The sequence below is a fragment of the Harpia harpyja genome, chromosome 3 (assembly GCF_026419915.1).
Source record: "Harpia harpyja isolate bHarHar1 chromosome 3, bHarHar1 primary haplotype, whole genome shotgun sequence".
NCBI lineage: Eukaryota > Metazoa > Chordata > Aves > Accipitriformes > Accipitridae > Harpia > Harpia harpyja.
The window spans coordinates 48,503,461-48,529,248 of record NC_068942.1 but is presented as its reverse complement, the minus strand read 5'-3'; the positions used below and the strand labels follow the sequence as shown (position 1 = coordinate 48,529,248).

The following is a 25,788-nucleotide window of genomic DNA, read 5'->3' as shown; positions in this document are numbered from 1 at the left end:
CTGCTGCTAAGTGGTTTTCATTTCTGTTAACAGCGTTTAAAAAATGCTAATCATTCTGCCATCTTCTGTGTCTCAGAAGAGGGGGAATGTTCACCTACAGATGTAAATGATGTTAGTAATCTCAGTCACAAATTAGTGTGTTGGTATAGTATTTACACTGAAAAATATATGCAAAACTATTTTAAATGTATATATTAGCATTGAGCAGATTTAATCCATATCTCAGTGAGAGAAGCCGCAGAAGAGTAAGACCTGGAAGAATTGTGGTAGGGTTGATTAAGACAAAAATAATCAGCAGGTGAAAAGAAAAAAAAAAACAACCCAAAAACTAGATTAAAAGGTTAGGGGTGAATAGGAAGGCTGGGGAACACTGGTATATTGTACTGTCCTCCCTCAGGAGTTAGAATGACATAGCCCAAGTGCTCTGCTGTTGGCCAGTTGTCTTTATCTAATGCTCCTCTCATCCTTAATTGTCACACAGTTAGTTCTACTGAGAGAGCAGGCGTTATCCAGTGTATTGAAGTCCAGAGGCAAAGGAGTATATACACAATGCTGAAAATCAACACCTGATGAGCTATAAATAAAAAATAATAAATCTTAACTACATTACAAAAGACAAGCAACTTTTTCTTTCTTTCTCAAAAACACACAACTTGCTCAACAAATCACTGAAATATGCTGTATTTGTGCCAAAGACTGTGACACTCCCTTCAACCTGTTTATCTTTGAAGCCCATAATTAAGGAGGACAAACTGGTTCATAGTCAACACAAGTTGGAAAAGAACTGCACTCACAATTTTTCTCAAACACTAATTTTCCTTATCTAAGAATCTTGCTTGATTAAAATCATGGGGCAATTAGCAGTTGAGTGAAGAGATTACTTTCTGTTGCAAAAAGACAGCCAGCCTTTACAAGTTCTACAAATGAATAATTCGGGCTCAGTTCTCAGCTGTGTCCAAGCATGAGGAAACCAAAGGCTTCTGCTTGTGGCTTTCTGATCCCAGGGCCAGCTGGGGACCCATTCAGTACCTAATACCATTTAGGACCGGCTCCCAGGTTTGTCGGAGCACTGTTGCTAAACCTTTTCTAAACAGGAATCACCCCAGCACTTTCATGACTGCCCAGCCACTCCTTTTCACTCAGAAATGAGTGGCAGAAGGGGGTAAGATGGCAACCTGTTTTTAACAACAAACACCTCCCAACCTATCGCAGTGGCTCTGCTAATAAAGAAGTGATGGTGGCCTTGCTACGCTGTCCTCAGTGCTCCTTATAATGGAGCAACATCCACACAGAGAAACCCTCTGACTTAGCCCCTTAAGACACAGTTCCACAGACTCAGATAAGTATTTTTGTTTCCCAGCATAAAGGACTAATTGAAGATGACCTAGGAAAAATTGGCAAAGTGGAACAGAACATCTATAGAATAACTGTCACAATCGCGCAGTACCATAGCCACTTTTTCTAAAGGTGGGGAGAGTGAGCGGAGGGAGAAATAACAAGTTTGCTCCTAATCCTTTCACCGAGATTTAGCCAAATACACCAGGATCTGTGAAGAGTGTACACGGCATAGCAAGAAGCAGAGCCAACACTGAAAGCTCACCGCTAAAGATGAAAAAACAGTGCAGGGCACACAGCCCTCTAGCAGAACGGTGACAGACCAGCAAGTGTCCTCTGAGTTCCCTGGCTAGGTAGAGGGCCACACAGCTATGGCAATATGGCTCAGAAAGGTTGATGCCTTTGAGAACGGCCTTCCCATCAATCTCTTAGCAGCATTTCCAGCCGCAGAAGTTTGCATGGCACTTGAGGATTCTGGGGTGGGTGAATGAAGACTGATGAGAGAGGGGGAAAGGAGATGTGGAAACTCAATTCCCTACGTTTTCATCTCCTGCACCTCTTGTTTTGCTGAGTAATAAATAAATAGTCAGTACTAATGTTATTAAAACAATTTTCTGTCTCAGGGTCAAATTCTGATAACAAATGCTGACCTGACTGGCCTGCAGAAATGCATTTCAGGACAATCCGATCCAATCTGGAATACTGGTGATCCGTAAGTTTGATCTAAACCAAAATTATTATTTCTGCTAGGAACATGGGAAAAGCTGGCATAAAGAAAAAGCTGTGACATGAAGCATTTGTTTGGATCAAGTACAACTTACTCCTGTCTTCTGTATCCTCGAGTGTGATTTTCAGAAATAATCAAAACAAAAGTGACAAAACCCAAAAACCACAATGAGCAAACAGCAGCTTTTAAGTGCTGTGGGAACAGAGACATTTGTTTAAGTAACCACTGTTTAAAAAATGCATACATAGTAACACCAAAATAAACAGCTTGCAATGTTGTTTATTTTAAGATACACAATAGTAATGTAAAGTGCTGCATGCACTGAATTCAGGGTGTACTAACATTATTTACAGTTCTGAATAGCAGTAGGAAAACTCAGCTCCATGCCAGAAGACTCACTGTTCAGAGAGCAAAGGTCAGTACTCACTGCTTTTGCAGCTAGGAGGATTTCAACATGCAGCCATAGAAAGCTCCTGCTCTCTTTTCTCACGCAGGTAACTTCTGAACTGTATAACAAAATCCTGCAAAAGGCACTTCATGCCAATGGCATCTTTAAAATGAATACACAAGCCCATTCCTGGGAAGGATAATTAAGAAGGAGAAAAAGAGATCTTTGACCTGTCACTTCACTTCTTTAAAAATCTTCCAAACAGGCCCTGACTCACAAGGCTATGTTGAGCCAAACAGAAAAAAATCCCCCCAAAGAGGAGAATACTAACAAAACTAAGCAGCGGTGTTCTGAAAAGTGACTGACTTACTGAACAGATTTATGTCCCTGTGTGTCTGAATTGCATTTGATTCTCTGCTGACAAAAAAATGCCATTGACTTCAAACCATAATAGAAGTTTGTGCTATTTTTCTTCGTAAAGCCAGCCTAGCTATAGGCAAGAAAACTGGACTTTATTCTGGCTACTCCATCGTCTATTTATTATTGTAATTGCATAGATTTACTATTGTAATTGCAACATTACTCTTATTGTATAATCCTTGTGACTGCCAATAAATGAGCCAGAAAGAATCCAACTTGGATCTCAGATCCCAGGCTAAATTTGTAATTCTGGCAATGAGGAATGAAAAAAAAAAAAAAAAAAAAATAAAGGCATTTTTCTGCCGTGCAAACTAAGCTCATTTGATCTGGAAGTCATTGAGACAAACGTGGAACCCCACAGTTACATTATTATAAAGTAATGTTCAAGAGCAGAATTTCATTTTAAATTCAAAATGCAATCTCTTTCTTCTTGATGCTTTTGAGGAAAGCTGTGTGTGAAATTCAGCAGTTTGAGTCAGCAGGCACTCAGTCAATATTTTCTTGGGGTCATTCTACCTCTCTGAGGGCCCAAGCTTTGTTTTGAATCCTGGAGTCAAATTGCCATAAAAGTCTGTAAGTGAAAAACAGGTGAAAAAGCCATGTTTTTCACCTGTTTCGGCATTCAAATTTCTGTGTAAATCCATAATCAACCTCATTTTGCATTAAATTTGCATTGGATCCATGTCCTTAAAAATCAACATGGATTTTGAATGCTCAAACAACTTTTGGTGGTTTGGGTTGACTTTTCATAGAGCTAATGTTGGAGCAGATGTCAGAAATAGTGGGGAACGCTGAGCTGGGTAAGGGCTGTGCAGACCTATACCTTCCCCAGATATTTGTGAAACTTCACATGCTGTGAATGGAGAGCAGCGTATGTATTGTGACACAGTCTCTGTCTCTGAATATATGAAAGGGAGGTGTTTTTAACATACGGTCCTCAATACAAATTCTCTTCCTTTGTTGGTCTGACAGAGCCCAAGCCTGGTTGACCTTCAGCATCCACTCAAACTCCCAATGCCTGAAGGAACAGTAATTAAATATTTCTCTTAAGCTTAAGTCTTCATCTTGGGTCTCAAGCCCATTTCTAGTTTGACTTTGTAAGTTAATTTTGCAACAATTTTTCCACTGACAGATAAATGAAATGTCATTTAAAAAGTTGAAACAAATACAACATAAACTTAAACCTGAAGGAAGTCAAATTTGGGAAGGTTTCCTTCTGAAAACAGCTCTAATTTAAAGATATTTTTTCAGTTTTTAATCATTAATAAGAAAACGTGGAAATATGAGAAATGCTTCAGGCAGCACTACTTTATTGTAACCCCAGGAATGCAAGATGTTTCTCAGCAGTATTTCTTCAAATGTTTTTTTGGAGTCTAGTTTTAAAAGTGCTAAGCAAAGGCACTTCCACAGATTGTTCTACAGTCTCAAGGACTGGGGGTTTTTTTGGTTGTTGAATTCCATTATTCCTGCAAGGCGTTTTGTTCCCCCTCCATAATTCCTTCTCTTGTCTGTTTGTAGCCTGTGCTTATTCACCGATTCAGTACGTGCATTCTGCATCTATGGCTAGATCTTACATTTTTGGGATGGATGGGGAGAGCGCAGGAAAGAACAATACAGCTCTCATTTCTCTCATCTTCTTTCAGCCTCTGTTACACTTTTTGGGAGAATAAGGGCCCTGATAATCCAGGCTCTCCAAACATCCTTCTATATCTTTCTTAGACTCTCACCAGACTGGCCTCAGGCTAGTTTCATAATCATCAAGAAAAAAAACAGTCCTGATGTTCAGCATGAGATCATAACACGGTGATCTCACTCTGAACGTTACCTTTCACTACAGCAGCTCTATTGACTTCTTTGCTTAGAACAGTTTGAATTTCCCACCAGCTCAGCTGTGTGATATTTGGCCTCTTTTAGGCGGGATACCTTTTCGCAGAGTGAGCCTACAGGGCACTGAGTAGAAAGCTCATGAGCCCCTAGGCCTTGTTTGAAAGAGTTTTCAGTCTCAGCAAGAAGTTTGCCGCAGCACTTGTTCGGGAGGCAGCAGAGCATGTTACAGCATTACCGAGTTGGAGAGCGCAGTATCACGTATTTTCAGCTGGGGCTTTGAGTAGGATTCAGATCCCAGGAGCTAAACTTGGGATAGTTTAACAGTTCTAGGGTTACATTTATTCGTACCCATGCTGGCAAAACACCACAGTCTTGGTTTTTGTAGACATTTTATTTTCCTGCTGGACATATAGTTTTGCACTGGTTCATAGTGGGATTTAATCTCCTTTGCAAGCATTATTGCCCTCTAAATGGACAGCTTTGGGGGAAGAAAAGAGAGAGAAAGAGGCAAAAGCCTTTTTTTCTCTCAAGTTTGTTTGCATCCAAGAGCATTGTGGGATATAAGTTCATGTTTCACAGAGCCAGGACAGCTAAGATTAATTATAGCAGTGAATTGTCTGCAAATGCCTAGGGTAGATATGCACCAAATAGTGGGATTTTTCTGGTCTGAGAAGTGTTTGCTTGGCATTTAATAGCCACCATACCACATATACATACAAAGCAGGCTGTTTAAAATTGCGATGTAAGTAGCCATACTATATGGAACAACGTGGGCTTCTTAGGATTGTCCTAAAACTCTGCAGCTCATCCCACCATCCACAGAGAAGTTCATACCAACTCAGGAAGCACCTCTCTTTCCTAAGAGATGTTAGTTAATGCAGTAAGGTGTCCATGTGGAACTGGAAGAAACAGAATTGAGAAGAGACAGACCAAGAACACAACTCTTGGAATAGTCTGCCAAAACAGTAAAGGAGGGTGGAAGGGAGAAGTAAATTAAATTATTTTCCCCTTTTTTGTTGTTCACAACAATTGACCTGTTTTCATGTATGTTTCCATTTAATTTCCTACTTTATATCTGAAAGAGATCATCAGAATACCCCTTTATAGTTGAAATTAAAGCACCCTTTAAACATCTAGATTTTGAAGTGATCCCTCAAATTAACCAACTTCCCTTGCAATTTAGGAATGCCACTGTTCCTATGCACCTATGTGTTCCTATGCACCATTCCTTTGCTGACTCCCCCAAATCCACACGTCACTTTTCTGACCACATAATGCTCCTTATTCCTGTTGTTATCACACGTATCATGACCCTTCTCACTATTCACATTCTATATCCCTGAATAGTCCATTTGTGGACTATCAAAACAGCTGTCAGCTCTCTGCATGTGCTGCAGAGCAGAGAGGCAGAGAGCTTCCCAACATGAATTAGGGACTTTGTGGTAGCCTTTCTGTCCCTTACTCTTTACTCTAGGTCACCTTCCTGCTCCCCATTTCTTCATTCAAGCACAAGTGGGATGCAGAAGTGGGAAGCACCTGGATGAATCAAAAGAGGCAGCAGAAGGACCAGGTCTGGCTGGAAAGCTGCCAAAGCCCTATTTCACATTAGGAAACTCCCTGGGCTGTTGAGGAGGGGAATAGCCACTAGTGACTTCTTGAAGTACAAAGATGCATTTGTTAATACTGTTGCACTCCCTTTATTCTGACTCTTGCCCCTGGGCCAGCAGTTGATGCCTAAGGTTCTTTCTCTTGCTGCTGTCTGGAAAAGATATTTGATACCATTTGCATGCAATAATCACCACTTCAGGTCAGCAGGACGGAAAGGACCTGAAAAACAAAAATAAACGAACCCCGAGCCACTTGAACTAAAGTAGCTTGCAGCAATCAAATGCTGTCATCTTCAGTGTAAACCAGAAAGAACATAACACTTAATTTTATGTTCAATGCTCCCTCATAAAGGGAAAATCATCCTGAACTTTCAAAGTCTACAGAAGTTCAAGTATTTGTACAAGCATAGCCTGACTGTCATGCTAGCTCAGCAGCAGGACAAAACCACATCAGAAGTGCAGGCCTCTGTAATTCAGCTGACGCTAAGTATAAGACACAGGTCTCACGCAGAGTTTTTCATCTGTAAATATCAAAAGCACTCCAAAAAGCAGCCACCATCATTATGCCATACTGTTTAAACAGGGAAACTGAGGCACGGTGTCTTGCCATGGTCACAACTAGAAACACAAGAGCAATCTCCCCGTGCCTGCCAGAGCTCACTTGTGCTGAAGCATCCTGGGGACAGTAGTGAAGGTTCAGCCACAAGAGAACCTGACAAATAGCTGAGCACTCAAGAAACTTGTCTTTCTATCATAAAATAGGGGATCCTTGAAAGACTTGTTAAGCATAATTTGTGGATAAAGTGGCCATAGTAGTATAACTCTTATTAAGACGCAAAATTGTGTTTGTTTGTCTGCCTCCCATTTATGATTTCACTGCTTCATCTTGTCCGGCTTTTTCAAAGGGATCAGAGTTCCACTGGAATTAATGGAAGCAGGACTGAGAGGTACACACTGTTAGGCACTAATCTGTAAATTACCTGCAAATATTTGAACACAGAGAAATTAAACCTGTGTTTTTTACCTTACCTGGGAGGAAAGAGAACCACTTTTATAAAGATCCACATACGTTCACAGCATATCAACTAACAATGCAGCTTACATCATCTTTGGGGTTTTTTTTAATTGGCATAACAAGCTTCAAAGTAGTCTAGACCAGGCCGTGATCTTACAAAAACCTACTCCTTTTATATACTTAGTATACATTAAGAAAGTGAACAGGAGCTTTCCCGTTGCTATGCAGTTTAGTCAGATAGTATTTCCACAGTATATCCACTTTAGAATATCAAGCTGCCACTTTGAAAGGTACCTCAGACCAAATAAAAGCTTGATCCAGATGATAGCCAATTTTCTATAGCATTAAACAAATTAATATATGCAGATTTTTTTTAAATACTAAACTAAAATATTTGCTGCTGTTTACTTGGCTACTCTGATTCATTGTGCCGAGATTGTAAGAGTATGTCATGAGATGTTAAACATTTTATGGACATAAGTAGTCAACAGCTACAAATAAAATACATGTTTTGAACCGCCATCATAGAAAGGTAAAACCAAGATTTAAAAAAATCTTTACGGCATTACACAGTGAGTTGACAACCTATCATCCAGTATTAGACAAAACAACTGAAATTAGTTCTGGCAGATTTGGGGCTAGCAGTTAAAAATAAAAATAGCAAATGTAAAAGCATGAAAACCGTATTGCCATTATGCTTAAAGACAATAATAAATCTTTAAAGATGCCAATGACTGCTTTGGATACTACAAATGACTACTGCCAATCAACTCTAAAATATGTAATGCACGGTATTCTAAGTATCCTAACTCAAGGCAAACTCCACAACACAAGTAATATTGTCTGCCATAAACTACTCTCTTCATTAGGCAACAATAAGAACTGACATCTCCACTTCTTAGCAGTTGTGGAACTGTTGGCAGAAACATGCTTTTTTTTTTTATAGTATAACTCTAATTTTAGAGAAAACTTTGAACCAATGACTTTGCTCATGGGTCTTGAAAGGAAGGTCTTAAATAAACATGTCCTGAGGCAAAACTGAGAGGCAGTATCACTTTGCACAAACAACAGCAATTGTTTTTTCCCTGAAAATATATTTTATATATACATATACCAATCTGTACACACTACAGAGAAAGGGAGGAACTGTGAGTTTTCTGACGACAACTCTTTTAGGTAGTGGAACTTGAAGATACTCAAAAGAATTCTCACCTCTAGTTGACTGTGATCTTGATTTTCAAAGGCCTCAGTGCACAACATTTATTAGTGCAACGTTCTTGGAGTGTTTAAACACTATTTGTATTTGCATATGCTTTAGTTAAATCCCCTTTTACCTTGCGAGCCTCGAAGCCACAACTCTATATAAATGAATTCTTGTCACTACTTCCTTGTTTCAATTACTTTAAGGAATTCATTACCTGGACTTTGGTATTCTTTCTTCTTTTCTTTTCACTTACTTAATTCCTATACTGACACTGCAAAGCCTTGTGATCTGACAATAACAACCAGAAAACACCAGTGGCTGATGCTATCTTTTGCTAGGCCATATCCAGCTCGCTCAGTTGAGGCTTTTTAATCAAGCCTCAACTAAAATCATGCACATTTCTCGTTACGCTCTGGTCTCAGCAATTCCCTGTTTGAAAATGGTAGGTAAAATATTAGATTGGGAAGTAACATCTAGCCATGTTATCTGATGGTTTGGCAGTGGCTGACCTCATATGCCACATGAATGAAATTCACCTCGCTGCAGTCCTGACACATTGTGTTGATGAGGAGGAGGAGGCGGCAAAAACCAGCAGGGTGGTGAAAAAAAAAAAAAAGGAGAGGTGAAGGTAAAGCATAACTAGCTAACATCAGACAGGGTGGTATGAAAAACTACTATAGCAGGCCTGGAAAAGGACCATTAGGTAGACCTAATTGTCCTGGTAGCACCATGAAAGGACTTTGCTGCAGCCCCCCAGCCTGCCAGGGATTCAGGGAGGGAAAGGGGACGAAGGGGAAGGGACAGCCGGAGGGGAAGGGTGCTGTGTTTCATTTGCTCGTCCCTTGCAGGATTCGCAATTCGGGGATTGGTTTTTTTTGGGGGGGGGGGGGGGGGTGTATGTGTGTGTGTGAATTTCACCCTATATATAACTTGGAATCTTATTAGTTAACAACTCAGTGACACTGCAAATCCAGTATTTCTCAGAATGCTATTTCTGAAGCTGAAACACACAACATATTTTGATCTCCAAAGAAGTACAATAAAGATCCCCCCTTCAAAATAAAACGAGAAGTAAAAAAAAAAAAAACAAAACCGAATGCACATGTAATAATTTCCAGGCGGGCTTCCTGTGATTGTATCTGATTATTTAAATATCGGACTGTCTCTTTAATTTGAGGAGCGGGGAGAGAGGCGACAGATGGCAGACAGAATTGACTTATGTCCTCTATTCTTCTGCAGAAGAAGGGGGAGTGCAGAAAGTTTGATCGAGGCAGAAGCTACAGTACGCAGGCCCGGCTATAACTATCTAATAGGTCTTTTGACGGATCGGTTCGGAATATTTAGGTTTTTTTCTCCTCCAGACAGGCTTTGTAACAAACCCACGGTCCTGGAGGTTGCCATGGGTGACGAGAGCGCTGACATCCAGTCCCAACTACAAATAAGCACATGACAAATGGGCCCAGAGCCCTCCGACAGCCCTGAACCTTGGTGACCCCCTAAAATACCCAGCCTCCCCATACAAACGCCCCCCCCAAAAAGCATTACTGAGTATATTTTTTAAAACCGAAAGCTTGCACTTAATTGGAAACACTGCCATGTAACCAAAATGCTTAGGACAGCATGTACAAGTAAAAATAAATCACGCAGCATTGTTATTTAATGCGCTGTGACATCATTTCCTGAAATTAAACAGAGATGACACAGATTCAGACAGTCCCTGCTAAGGTTCAGTTCAAACAATTCACAGATGTTTTCCTCCAGCCAGCAGAAAACAATGCAGGGCTTAAAGCACTCCTCTCCCTCTCCCTCTCTCTCTCCCCAGCCTTTTTGCTGGTACGAGGAGGTATGGCAGTTTTATAATACATGCTCCCGCAAAAATATTCTTTTTTTAATTTAATTACTCAGGCTGTTGTACTAAATAGATGGATCATTGTGTCACAAAAGCATCAATTTTTCAGAAGAAATAACAGATGTCTATGTAACAATGATTAGATTAACCACTCCCAGACAAAGCTAGCTTTTGAGGCCCACACACCCCATGACCTCGGGTTCCCTCTTCTGTAGGGGGTGGATGTAGAAATGTCAGATCTAATCTCAGATTCCATTTTTAAAACAAACAAAGCCCCACCCCCACCCCATTTCAGCTCTTTTCTTTTACAATTGTGGCATTTAAAAGGTATATGAACGTTCGGTCTGTCACTAAATCTTTGGGACTGATTTTGTGGGCAAGGACTAGGAGAGCTTGGAGCATGAAACCTTTCAGCCTGGGATCAGAAGTGGCATTTTGAGAAAGATTTCCAGTTTTATTCTGTCCAGGCTGGTGACGCCGTAGCGCAGGCAGGCAGGACAGGCGGGGGATGCCGGTGACATTAGGCAGGGCTACGCTACCACCAGCAATAACAACAAACGCTAACGGCAGCCGCCAGCTCTTCTGGAGAGTGACCAGAGCAACTTTGGGGTACAAAGACGCACAGTTCCATCACCTCGAGGTGACCGCAGGTCATAGGAGTTCAACATTCAGGTACTGATTTTTCTTTAACACTAGGATGAAACCATTTAACCTCTCCTCACAAAGTTTACCCAGCTGAAAAATGAGTGCAACTTTATTTTGCTGGTCGAGCTTCCAGCTGGGCGGTGTTTCTACAGTCCGAGAGGTCTGTCCTACACCAGCAGGCAACTTATTACTTGGCTGCAAACTCAGCACACCGTCAGCCCTGCCTAAAAAGCAGACCTGGAATAAACCTGTACTTTAGGTTCCTCCAACTCCCTGACTACGCGGTGCGCTGAAGCGGAAATGGCAGCCATGCGAACCCACAGGCAGGTCATTTTACAGGAGAATCAGAGGACATCGTCCGTCTCCTCAGTGTACCCTGGGAGTGCATAGCACGTTACAATGCGATCCAATGCAAGCACTAAAACTCACCAGAATGTCTTCACATTCCTGGGTTTTGTTGAGTCGCCCAGCCTTCTTGTCACCATTTTAACTGGACAAAGGTCTGTTGTATTTTCAGTTTTGTTTTTTTAAAGTACAGCAAAAACAGCAATGTGAAGAATCCTTCTCCTGGATCAGGACTCTGAGGAAAGCTGTTCTTCTACTGCTTGATACAAAAGTAAGCTGTTCAGTGTGGAGTCCAATAGCCAGCTATGTTCCTAAACCTCACTTAGGTATTGCTCCTAAAGTCACGATATGGGAGGAGATATTTATGAAGGTGGGATGGTTTCAACTGTTTTGAAAGCTTGCTCCAAGATTGCCTTTGGTTGATGACATTCATCTCTAGAATCTCTAGAATGAATAAATAAAATAGCCGCCCTTTTTTAAAAGGCCTGGTAAGCCATTCATCAAAATACGATAGAGAGACATTATATTCTCAGATATACCTACATAAATACAGAAAAAAAAGTCTGTTTCAGTAAGACTATTAATATTATCCAGTCTGACCACCTGAATACGGCAAGTTAAGAAAACTAATTCAGGTAAGTACAAAAGCTGTGGCTGGTTCATTTCAACACATTCCAGCAGAACTTACTCTAGCCTGACACTGAAGCCGATGAAACCAAAATCTACTCTACAAGAGACTGTGTAAAGAGCAAGATTTTCAGCCAGAAGACTGTGGAAATCAGGCTAAAATGACACTGTTCAAACAAATGTTAGGAGACAGAACTTCACCTAGCAAAAAAAGCAAAAAAACCCAGCTCGACTCCACTGACTTCAGGGGATCCATCCCAAATACCATCAGCTGGGAATCTGGCACAGTCATAAAAAAGGTTTAGTTTGCAGGCTCCCATTGGTATATCTGGTACTTTTCGTTAAGATATACATCTTCTTACAGACTGTAACAAAAGAAACAACCAAAATAGAATTTTAACAAAGGGCATCACTCCCGGTAAGTGTCAAAGAATAAACGTGTCCCTGTTCTGCCAGTTCTGTAAAAGAAGGGGAAAAAAACGTTGAATGTAGCAAAAGTGTAGTCCTTGATACACTGTGCTGCAGAAAGGGATGAACTACCAGAGGTACAAGCCCACAGAATGGTATAATTACTTCCTTTATAACTTTGCTCTCTTCTGATTATGTACATACATTTTAAAGGTCCTCCATCTTTCGAAAGGGCATGGGAGGAGGGGGACTGGCTCCGTATAGTTGCTGGTAAGAAATCCTAATCTCAACATTGGTGTAAGCTAGAGGTGTCTATACATTTGAGCACTTCCTGTTTTCACTTGGTGATCAAATATGTTCTTTGCAGGGCAAATAGGGGAGCACTTGAGGGAGGAAAGCAGAGATGTCTGAGAGGCTAATTGAGTGTACTAAGGACTCCTTGGCATAGAGGAAAAGGAGTTTTCCAAAGCTATGAATAAACTCTCGGCTTGGGTCAGATTTCTTGCTGTTTCTTTTCTTTAACCACCTTTGAACTCAAATAAAAACAGCCTTAATGTCAGGTTTACCTTTCTGATGTCGTAATCTTTATGTACTATTGAAAAGCTTATACTACCAGACTAGGATTTCCTCTACTTTCTTAAAGACTGGATATTATCCAGAAAAAGCATACACATTTCCAACCAATTCATCCTCAGATCTTTCATCTTCTGGTACTGTTGTAATTCCAAATGTAAGACAGAGCTCAGTAAGTGAACAAGAACATGACAGAAGCTCCTACTCGTGCGTTCGATTTCCAGCAATAAAAACATGCATGTGTATCCTATTTCAAATATAATTAAAGTTACTGCAAAATGGAAGCTGTGATAGGGGTTAGAAATTGTTTTGAAAGACGCAGCCCGTCAGATACATTCATTCTACATCAGAGTTCAAGTGCCTGTCTCTTCAAAAAAGCCACTAAGGCAATTCAGTTTTTAAAATCGGCTACCTTAGGAGTTTGCAAACTGATTGAATAAAGGAAAAAAATAGCATTTTATTTAAAATCATAAGTAAATACAATTAGTCAGAACTGAGTTACTCTCTTTGAATTTGACAGTCTAAAGGAATTTCAGGTTTAATCCACAACATAAGAGATGGACTGCCACTGCCTGTCCTTCCAGGGAAACCAGAGGTTAATGATTTTTGTCATATTGAGACTAACAGCTAACAATTGCTACAGTTGGCCTTTAGTATTTTATTTGTCCTTTTGAGGTATTCAGAATAGGTGACAATGGCTTGCAGTTGAGAACATATGTAGAGAGACCCCTGTGGCTTATGGAAAAGTTGCTCCATGCTGGTTGGGTGTTTGAAAAAAAAATACAACCAGAGCTCTTTTATGTTCCTCTCCTTAATGAATGCATGAATGTCAAAATGTACCAATGGCCCATTCAGCAGGCAAAGCCTAAGCAGCTCCTTCTTTAAGAACACATCCTGAGATGTAAAATACATTTGCTTAACAAATTAAAATAATGAGATAATTCAATTAGTTTCTTTAAAAAAAAAAAAAAAGAGAGAGAGAAAAAAGGGTACATCAGGGGATTATTGTAATACAAGAGCAGGTCATACAGCACAAAGGAGGAACAAACCAATTTGAAATAAGGTTAGAGTAGTAACGAAGGAATGTACATTGAATCATGGACCGCCATTGTAAAGATATTTACTTGAAACAATAAAATTGTACATCACAGATTCCCCCGTTCTGGCTCAGCCAGCGTTGCACTTTGAATGGACAAGCTAATTTGAGAAAAAGTGCGAGATCTTTAAAAGAAAGGAGTTCTCTTCCTTCCCTGCATGTGTTTATGGCAAGAATCTTTCTGAATTTACATTGCACTGGTCAGGGGTCTCCATTATCAGTTTGCAGGTCTGAGAATTACAGCACAGTAAATCTTTCAACACCTGCAAACTCATTAAAGCTTGGACGGTAAAAGGTTTGGGGCGTTTTTGTGTTCATTTAATTTGATTTTTGCGAGGCCATCCTCACCAGTGATGGCAAATTTCCTCAATTCATGCAGGATGGAGAGGGTCAGGAGAGAGAGGATGGAAACAAGGAAAAGGGATTTCAAAAAGCCATGAGGACTTTCCTCAAGAGAAGCGAGAGGCAGTTGACTGTTTAATAAGCATGTGTCGAATGCTTTCAAGGAGCACATGAGAAAGGAAGGCAGGGAGAAAAAAACAAGATATCACGAATTTCATAAAAGGAAATGGAGTTAACACAGAGACATGTACAAAACAAACTGGTTTATTTGTGGCCCTGCTTTTTGCTGTCTGCCTGTACTACTCCTCTAAAGATACCCTACAGCTAAATGTAAAACCCTCCACTCACACTCACTCGACTTCCAAATTAAAAACATTTTACAGGTTAGTAAATCTCCAGCTGAGGTGATGTAGCAAAGAACAGCTGTGAAGTAATTTTGATAATGATGAGAATAATAAGCACATGGCAAGGTTCAGGGCTTTGCTGTTGCAGCTTCAGTGCTCCTGAATAGATAAAAGTGATTAAATACTCCTGATTATCCCTGACCAATATGTAATGGATTTACAGCCCTTTCAATTAGTCAGTATTTGCTTAGGACTCATTATTTTGTCTTTGGTTAAGTAATCAGCCCAGAGACTCATGTTCTGTCTAATTCCTCTGAGCCAAGTGGGTACAGGGCACCTGACCTTTGAAATGGCCATAGCTGGGAGGCAGGAATAACCACTACTCCAGTGGAGACACTGGCTATTCCAGCTAATCCTGACCCCACAGGCCAGATCAATGCACCTTAGTTTGCTACTAATGTCCTTACATCAAAATGATGGTTTAGAAATGTGGATCTATTGCTCCCCCCCTTTAGCTGTGCTGCCAGCAGAGCAGTTCGATAGTCCCTATCATAAATAAATCGGGTACCTTGTCCTGAAATCGTTACACTGTAACCAACATCAGCTACCATGGAAATTTATAAAACTTTGGTAGAAGAAGAGGTAGTTAATAACAGTTAGCGTTTTAAGCCTTAGCAAGTGAGAAACAATTTTACAGTGAGAGGAAGAAGAAAATCAATTGATAATTTTACCAGTTTCCATTATTTCCCGCATGAAGTAAACTACAAAGAGTGTTACTAGGTTTTCTGTGGAACCATGTTTTGATGCCTAAGTGAAGCTATAACAGTCAACAGAACACCAACACATAAAACCAATCACAAGCAGGAGGATAAAGATAGCCCATAGAAAGCACTGCTTTTTCATGTATTTAATCTCTCTTCCCCAAATGTGAATATGGCTAGCTTTTAACATACTGGACTTGAAGAGACGCTAAAAAGGTGCTTTTTCTCTCTGTTACATAACTGAAGAATTAGGGAACCTGTAAGCCTTCTATATTTCTCACAAAAAGTAACAATGACAAGTTTGCAAGCTGCTGCTTTGACTTCTCTAACATCCACAGCGTATGTCAGTGCACACAGACTGGGGCTCTCTTCCACCACATACATATGAAGTTTGTGTAAACAGAGGCCAGCGATAAAGAATCCAGAAGGCAGAGCTTTATATATGCTAAAGCAAGAAACCCCCTTTTTTGTCCTTAGGAACATTTTTAATAGTTCAAAGCAAAAAATGGTTACTTTTTATGTAGGTGGTGTTCCATGCTACGGCTTTGTTCTCTTTCTCTCTCTCTATGGGCATGTATGTGTGTATACATATACACATATATATATATAGGTTTCTTTCAGATTTGTCATGATTCCAAGAGCCAAGAAAAAAAATCTAGGGAAAAAAAAAAAACCAACAATAATTGAGCCCTAATAATGGTCCAAAAATTATGGGGACAATTGATTTCTAATAACGATGAATAAACCTCATTAGGCACATGAATAGGAATCTATTTTGGTTTTGGGCACCACTTACTGTGAGATGCTGGAAAAGCCACGCTCTCATGATATTTGTTGCTACTTTGGGGAAAATGCCTCTTTTCTTCTGACGCTTTTTGTCCTTGTCTGGGTCATCGTCATCCCCTGTACCAGGTGAGGCTACACTGTTGTCTAAACCATCTCCTACAACAAAGAGAAAAACAGGAAGGAGGAGATATTTAGTGAACAAAATACAGAAGCCAAAAAGTACCATTAATTACCAAGGCACTACCACAGTTTTATTTTGATTTGCTAGATCAGGCACATACAGTTTCTCATTATATATGAATGCAGATACAAATATGTAAAAATTAGAAACCATGTCTCTCCAAATACTAATTTTGTGTTTCACACATGCATATATCATTAATTCAATTATAATTGTGTGCTTGACATAGTGCAATAGCTCTTTGTCAATTATGGGATTCAATGTGGGAAAATGTGCCACAAGAAAACCCATTCACTGGAAATGCATCCCTACAACCATTCTGAATACGCACTATAAGTAATCAAGTTAAATGTTCTGTAGTCTATATATTCAAGGCCCTCTGCAGAGGTGGCAGTAACCGTGTCACCGTTCAGTGCACATAACACACTGTCAGATGAGCCCCTCCCCATAACCATCACCTCCCAACACACATACATACGCACGCACAAACACGTACACCTAGTTTGACCCTGCATATAGCATTTGCATGACATGAAAACTTCTACATCTCTGCATCAGTGATTATTATCATTAAAAAAAAAAAGATGCACATCAAGGTAGAGCTCTCACTTAATCAGAACTTTCCATCAACATCTTTCTCTTCTGTGCTTTTCCCTGGCATTAATTGTGCATTAGCAAAAATCATTTACTTTTAACAGTCATAGTTATTTTTTCTTGCCCTCCAGCAAAAATGCCTTGAAAGCCTGCCTGGAGGGCATCTAAATTATGTATCTGAAAAACTCTTCTGGCAAGGCATTGCAGGACCCCTACTTTCTTAAAATTCATACGAGCACGTCTTCCTGTTTTTGGGAAGGCATCAATCAAGAGCAGCAATATATGCCATATTCCTACATTAATATTTGAACTAATAACTTTAAAAAAAGGAAAGAAACAAGATCCGACTTGTGGCATAATCAAATGCAAAATAAATGAAGAATACTGGGACAGCACTGAGACTTTATAGATTGCTGTGTTTTCCTTACACATCATTAGCCCGGAGCCACACGAAAGAGGAAAACAGAGAAGTGGAGAGTTTATGCTCCCTGCTGGTGTTTAAGAAGCCGAGGTCCTGGAAGGACATCTGGGAATTGTGCTGAGACGGTGGTTTTTGTAATTTAAGAATAGACATTCATTAGCAGTAAATGCCATAAATCCCACGCTAAGTAAAAACCTTGTCCAAGAAAGCCTAAAACAATAAACTCTGTGCTCAATGTAGCCTGAGCTAGACGCTCCATAGCTTCCTGAGGAATGCTATAGATTCACGAGCTAATTCCTATAGCCTTGTCTAGCTCTGTAGTGCTACTAAACGAAATACGTTGCTGCTACATACAGTCCATTTGCTTCAAAACTTGCGTTTCAGCTCCATCTTGCCTCCTGTGCTAGATCACCCTTCTTCCACTGCCTCCCCTCTGAAAAACCAACCCTTTTGGACCAGAGAGACAGAAAAAGCCACAGCAAAGAGCTGGCAGATTAATTTTATTGACATTTCCATTTTCACTGCAATGTGATACCCTCCATCACATGGAAGAGATGACCCTCACTATTTACAGACTGACAGGCCACTTCATTACAACCACCCTGCCCCAAGGCAGAGCAGCTCCTTTCCATCTGCCCAAACACCAGAGCAAGACCCTGAAGTCGCTGCTTTCTTTCTCATGCTCCTTTTCTTTTTTTGTTGTTGTTGTTTGTTTCTGTTAACGATAGAGCAAGGAGAGTCAAATCACGGCAAACTAATCTAAGAGATTATGGAAGCCCTAAACGCTGTAACCAACTGCTCACTTTTGCAAGATGTTGGTTATTTAGAAAGAGCTCCTTTCGCTTGTGCTCTCCCCCCGCTATATTCCACCCTACCCCTCTCTCTCTCACACACACACGCACGCGCGCAAACACACACACTTTCCACTATGCCAAGGAACTGCTGCAAGGCAAATTCTCACAAACACTAATGGCTTCTGACTGCTCCTTGGCAACCCCAGCATTTTAACCTGGGTGGATATGCTCTCCAAAATACAGACACTGGAGCTATCTCATCAGCTGTTCATGTGACACAGATGGAGAGTGGCTATTAGGAGCCAGGCAATGGGCCTTGGGGATCTGAGGTGCTGTACTGTAGCCTCAGGCAATTTTGAAAAGCAGTACCCGGAGATGGGGGGAAAAAATCCCTACTGAAAGTGCAAGTTTGAAGTCAGTCAGTCTGTTTGTCTATCTGTCGTGCAGATAAAGATATCTTTGTCTCTTTATGTAAAAGCTGTGTGTGTATGCACAGGATGCGTGGAGCTGTAAAACTTCCGCTCTGCACCATTCTTCCACACCGCAGAAGCACTGCTTCACTCTCTATATGAACAAATTCCTGTTTCTCTGCATATTTATACTCTCCTGTTTGTGAGCATCCTCAGCAGGAGTCACCTACATGCTAAATCAGTGTTTAGACCTTTTGGAGAGGTTGTCAATATCCTGGTTTTAAAAAGCTAATAGCAGCCCAAGAGATGAAAGTTCAGTTAAAGCTTCCCTGCCTTCCCACCTCAAGCAGCAGTTGAAATGGTAAGAGGCGATGCTTCCCTAATCTGTTCCATAACCTCATGAAAGGAAATCCAAATATCGTACCTCCAAATTACCTCAGAAGATGAATACAGCAAGATTTGCTGCTCCTGGTGAACTACAAGCCCACTCCTGTTAAGCTGTATTGTCATATCTTTAATAGCACTACAACAGCTTACATTAGCGGATATGGTTTCTAGCGGCAGGAAATCACAGAAGTAGCCCATAACCGACTTTTCCAAGATGGAATGATTTACTTCTTGGATATGGAGGGCCTGATCCTAGTTTGCTGTATCCAAATAAACACGAGTTACTTTAAACACAGAAAAAGAAATTATCAACAGTGAAATAAAATGAACAGACATGAAAGTCACTCTATTGAAGACTGGATTGAGTATACATTTAACTGCTGTATGAATGAGTCCAAATTTCAATCATTTAAACCATCATTACGAGTGATTCTGCTTAGGTGAACTGTTCATATCCTGATTTGGATGGTAATTCATAAGAAGAGTAAAGTCCTAACTTGCATGGAAATTACAATTATATAAGCATAGCTATCCCAATTTTCTAGTGGGGAAGCTCAGTCTAGATTTTGGCCCACTGACTCTCTCTTTCACACAGCAGCAAAAGAAATGAAGGGCGACTTTCTCCTGCTTTGCACACTGTTCACTCGTTTATTCTTGTGCAAAGAGTACAAGTGATTGCAAAACCCTATCACTGTTCTAGGAAAGTGGAGAATTCTTAAGTGGCACTCTCTTTGTGGAGATGTCAATGACTATGCAGGATTCAAGCCAGTAGAGAATGAGGCATATTACCCAGCTTGTTTAAGATTATATCAATGCTATGTAATAGTCTCAATAACCCCTATAAAAGATGGAGAGAGTTTACAAGAAACTTTGCAAAGTGACCCACATGGGGTTCCTTAGAGACCTTCTCTTCTAGGGGAAGGGTTTGTGGAGGAGGCTGAAGATGCAAGTCTTCTTTACACAGTGGGAAGTCAGGCTTCCACACTAGCTCTGTGTGCAAACACTCTTAGCACGTGCTGAGGGTTTCTTCCCACAAGATAAATTATTTTGCATTGAAAGCAAATGACACTACCTCTTATTTAAAAAATATTGAATAAGTAGTTAGAGCAGGGTTTCCATTGCACCATAATTTCCAACTTAACTTGCTGCAAACTGATTTCCTTGGACAGACTAGCTTGCTGACCCCAATGTTCGTTCATACAGCTAACGACTCTTTGGGAAATAGAGTCCAGTCCTACAGAAGTCCTGTCCAACCTTATTGTATCAATGAATTCCTCTTTGACAGTCCTCCACACTATCGGTACTATATCTCAACCCTAGTCCTTGTTTGTGTTCCTCACAGAGTAAAGACTCAGCAAGAGATGAAGCGAGTGCTGCTTAGAAGCTGCTTATCTAGTCTTTCACCATTTGTGAACAGGATGGATAAAAGATTCCCAATCTATGCAGAATGAGAACTGAAAAGGATAACCCAGTCAGGCCAAAGCACAGAAGCCTGGTAACAGCTCAGATTCAAACTCTCAAATAGTTTCTATTACCATCAAAACAAACAGAGCAGTAAGAAAAGCTCTCTCTGGAAAAATACATTTCAGGATCCAGCGTTTGAGTTTCTTCACCATCAGAGGTCCCTTACAGCTTTATGGTTTGTCATGCTACAGGAAAAGAGAGAAGAGCAGGGGTATCTAAGGCAGGGGAAAAACAAGACACTTCACCATTTTTCTAAAAATAGTGCAAGCAATATGAAAACCAAGCTAAAAGATTCTGAAAAGGAAAGCTGCAGCGCACTATGCTGATCTTAAGTAAACTACTCTACAATCTTTGAGCCCAGTATTTTGATGGAGTAGAATATGTAGGTATAAACGCAAAATGAAGAGGACAATCTGCATGCAGCTTATATTCACAATTTGCAATTATTTGTTTGTACTTATAATGTGTCCATCTGGACATGTAAGTATTGTAAACCATTATTAATAAGGATGTTCAACTTAGTAATGTGATCCACATCGCCACCAGAGAAAAATCTTAAAATCTGGTTAATTACCACTGCCAAAAAGCTGGAAAGAGAAGCGTTTGAATACATTTTGGAGATAAGACAGTCTGTGCTGTAGGGAGGACTAAGAGAAAGGGAAGGTCCGTTCCAGAATCAAAGACCCTTCAGGAGAACTCCTTATCTCCATTCCACCCTGTTAAAATCATCAGGCTTTTAGCCTTACAACTTCAGCAGACCACAGCTCTTTGAAAGAAATGCTGGCTGTGGGTTGTTTTTTTTCTCCTCCTCTCAACGATCATTGTCCACGGAAGTTGACTTAGTCTCCTCACACCACAGAAGCAATACTTATCTGGCGCATCTTACTGCCTAGGGAAACTGAGTTAGGATAGGTTATGGGTGGCAAACCTCGGACTTTGAAAACCACAAGCAGTTCAAGTGGGCACCCCAGCTTAGAGCTGTGCCGTCATTAGCAGTGCTCTGCTAGTACGTGTGCTGGTTTTGCTGAATTACTTGACTGCAGGAGGAGAGGAGCCATCAGAAGCTGCTCAGGCCCAACACAGGCACCCAAGGCTGACCCGCGTGCTCAGCCACCACTTGTCCCGTCCTGGAGCGGGGGGTCCTCAAGTGAGCCGCTGTAATCAGCCCCCTGCGTGCCCTCCCCTTTTGCGCCTCTGAGACACCAGACACGTGTGTCTCATGGTGCTGTCACGTGTTCCAGGGAGCATCTGGGAGAGAAAGAAAGGTTGGGCACTAGAAGGAACAGGAAGACTTCAGACATGGCGCACCACCGCCTCTCTTACTACAGATGTTATCCTTTTGCCCTTCTAGCAGCAGGGAGGAGACGAAGAACTGGCCTTCTCTCTGTTGTTCTTTCAGAAGGTCTTTTGCTTTCCAGAATATAACCCAGCAATTTCACTGGGCTGATACTGTAAAGATGGCATGTACAAATTTCACACAATCCGGGCATTAATAACTACTTTAAATTCAAATAGGAGGAAAAGGAAGAGAACTTAAGCCACTCTTAGACCTCACCTACAAAGCTATTCTACTCGGTCTGATCACATTTTAGCATAGTTTGTCAGTCAGGAGCAGGTCCCTGTTGCCATCTGGCAATATGTGCTAAAGGCTTAAGGAGTTGCATGGTATCTGGTATCTGAAGTGTATTTACAACAAGACACAGAATAAAAACTCTTCCTTTTCTGTTTCTGGATAGGCACCTTTCCATAATCACTAATTTATCTTATTTTCAAAAAGGCATTTACAAATATTTTATTATTTACTCAAGGGTAGGAATGACATTCCAGCTATGTTATTGTTATAGCCATGCATGCTATAAAATTGGTGATTCATCTCTTTCAAAATTATTTGCAGAACTGTAATGTTTAACATTTCCCCTTTTATTATTTTCCTGCCCCAAAATAAGAAAAAAGACTTTTTTGTGCCCTTAATTGTCTGTGTTTAAAGCTTGTGTTTATTTGTGAAGTGACTGGAGAATTCTTAGAGATTATATTCAAAAGCCAACAACATATTTTTCTAGCTTTTTAAAGAGAAAACTAATAAACACGGGTTTAAATTTTAAGCTCTTTCATACAGCCAGTAGGTTTGTGGTTCGTTCATTATAACCCAACATTTTTTCACATCAGGTGAAAAAAGTGTTCCAATGCAGACAAGGGGAACAGTAAAGCAACCTGCTAATTACTGATCTCTCTTACGTTCCTGCTGTGCTAAACTGTCCGGACATGTTGAAGTGAAATTTTTCTGCGATTTTCAAGTGACTAGTTCATGGCCCACTGCCGTGGAGTGCCGGAGAAGGGATGAAATGCTTTAGTTTACATGCAACATTTACTAACTGTGTGGGTTTTCCGACATTAAAGAGGGGACAGTGACCCATGCCACCTTTTTCACACTCAAAAGAGCACTGAAAAAACAGTCTTCATAGGCTTACCTCAGGCTTCCCTGGCCCTTAACACCCTCCCCCCAGGGTAGGAGCAGAAAGAGAAAAAAGAAGGGATTTTATGCTCCTTTCTCTTCAACTTTTCAGGCGGTATAAGCAGCATTTAGCAAATTCAGCCTCCAAATGGCTCCAAATGCTCTGAGCTGCAGGGGCTCATCCTTTGTTAGCCTCCCTCTATTTACACAGGATTTACGCAGGCTCTCCACTGAAGAGACCACATGTTTCTGACAGAAAGCACTTCCATTCACACTGCATCAGGCAACAGGATTGTAACCACTGCAGCTTCACGCTGACCTGAGATTAGGGATTTCAGCAACATTGAGATGGTAACAATCTGCTAACTAACAAAAAATATCCATGGAGAACTCTGCTGCTTACTCCAGTTAAAACTACCGTGGCCAGATAGATTAGGTTACTTAAAAGGACAATTAAGAACTAGCTACTATCAAGAATATGCATGTCCATCTACAAATCACATACACACACAGAAAAATATCAGCAGGAAAAAAAAAAGAAAAAAAAAAAAGAAAAAATCAGACTGCAGCTTGGATTAAAACAATTTCACCCACTGGCTGAAGACATAAAGTGTAAAAACAGACAGATGGACACATATGTAAATGTGGCTGCATTTGTTTCTCTGGAGCTGGCAAGTTAGTAATAACAGTATAGTTTAATAATTTATTTTCCATGGTATTTTCACACTGGTTAACTGGGCAGTGGCAACATCCATGCAGAACTTCAGGAGCACAATAACTCCTTCAATCTAATTGCTACTGGGGCAAACAAACTGAACTAAGCGACCTCTCTTGGCTCTACCTACAGGACTCAGTCCTGGAACCCAATATCAGTCTGGGGATTTTTAAAATTTAGTATTTTTTTTTTTAAACTCAGTTTGGCCAGTCAGGGTTTCTGCACTGAGATTTTTTCCAGATTTAGTATTTGTGTCAGGGTTTTTCAAAATGGATTACGCACACACAAGCACAACAGACGTTGCTGGTTGGAGCTTGTGGGTTTTTGCTCAATAGCCTTTCATGGGGCAAAAGAAAATTAGATGGGAACACAGGGCCAGAAAGGACCACACAGATCCAGTTTTTGATGAGTTTTATTTTGACGTTTTAAAATGGCAAATTATTTTGCTACTGCAGCAAAGGACAAAACAATTTACTTCTGTAATAGTCGCTCATACATGCATCCGATAAGCACGTGAAAAGTACACGGTATATTCTAAAGTTCTCCATAGTATATCATAATAAAGCTCTTCTGGGCACTCAATGATTCATTTTTAGTGATCTCTCAAATGCCCTTATCCACAGTTAACACTCAGATTTTATTAAGGAAGAAAGCAGGGACAAATGTCCACTTAAGTCCCAGCTCTCAAATTCAACTCTGCTTGCGCTGCAGTACCTAAAGCTAAAGCTTTTTTAATGTTCTATTCGCCTCCCCTGTGTGGCATTTCTGCTAACACAGAGTTCACAATCTTTCAGCCCCAAACACAGAAGGCTGCTATCTTCAAGTCATCCAAGGAATGTGCCAGATACTATCATCTCCCCTGCAATACAAAGAACCAGAAAGAGGCAGAGACCAAAAGGAGACCGTACCGATCAGGTTACTAAAGTCCAGAAAGTCTTTCCCAGAATGCTAAATGTTAATCTTTGAACCAGCAAATGTTATAATTAAGATCCTTGTAGTTGGAGGAAATGCTAGCTCCAGAAGTCAAAGGTACAGCCATTTGAAGTTGTACTTTTTTCCACGTTTATCCTAATCTCGCACCCCTCATGCTGGCATAACCGCCATCAAGCACTTTGTTCTATTCAAGCAAAATTATCATTAATGTCAGTGGCAGTTTTGCCTGAGTAAGGAGTGTAAGACCAGATCCTTGTCTTATTCACACAGAATTGCAAGCACTGCACAATTCCAGAGGAGATATACTCATTAAAACTTGTGGTTTATGCTGATTTATGATGCTCTTCTGTTTAAAAGTGAAACTCACTTTGTACCTCACCGGGAAAGTGCTCAATGCACTTGTTTCTACATGGTTTTAACTTCAAGTCCCCCCCTCCCCACAAGTTGGGAAGTTTACTCCCAGGTTTTGGCACCTAGGCAGAAGGCAAGCATTATTAAATTAGGTTTAAGTATTTTGTCTGCTTCGGTAATTACTTTGCAGTGCAAATGTAAATAGCTGTTATTCTGTTTAAATTTTTCATCCTACTAAACGCTGTCACACAAAATGTCCTTGTGCTGCAGTCTAAATGGAGTTCTTTTTAAATTGCTTTTAAAATATATTTTTAGACAAATATTTTTAGCATTCTCATAGTAATTCTGTTAAGAATACCAGCTGCAGACTTTGGCTACAGCTGAGACAACAATAACAAGTCATTAAAGAAATCAGGAGACAAAAAAATTTTTTTTTTTTTTCCCTAAAGCACATCTTCTTTAAGAGACCATTTTCTTTTTTAGTTCTCTATCCCTGTTGGAGTAAGTGGGATAGCATTTTCAGTTTCCTTAATCAACTGTGCCAAAGTTAGTATACATTAAAAAGCTACATTATATCTTAAGTACCATTTCTTATTTGCCATCCTGTTATTTTTGTCATTAGAATAATATCAAACGTGGGCAAAATAGCCAAGTTCAATTAAAATTCTACCTGCAGTTGAAGTAATTAAGTTCAATAGTATCTCATCAATATTTAACCTTTAACATTTCGCAGTTATTTATATACAGCAGAACGTGGAGAACTTAAAGTAGATGATGGCTACCATCC

At 40.3% G+C, this 25,788-nt stretch overlaps 1 protein-coding gene across 7 annotated transcripts in view; it reads right to left on the bottom strand.

Annotated features, from left to right (window-relative positions):
* Positions 1–25,788, bottom strand: part of MEIS2 (Meis homeobox 2) — a 174,138-nt gene that overhangs the window by 105,247 nt on the left and 43,103 nt on the right. For all 7 annotated transcript variants that reach the window (XM_052782495.1, XM_052782490.1, XM_052782488.1 and 4 more), the window contains one exon: positions 16,310–16,455. In XM_052782495.1, coding sequence (XP_052638455.1) covers positions 16,310–16,455 — 146 coding nt within the window. The remainder of the gene's footprint in view (positions 1–16,309; positions 16,456–25,788) is intronic.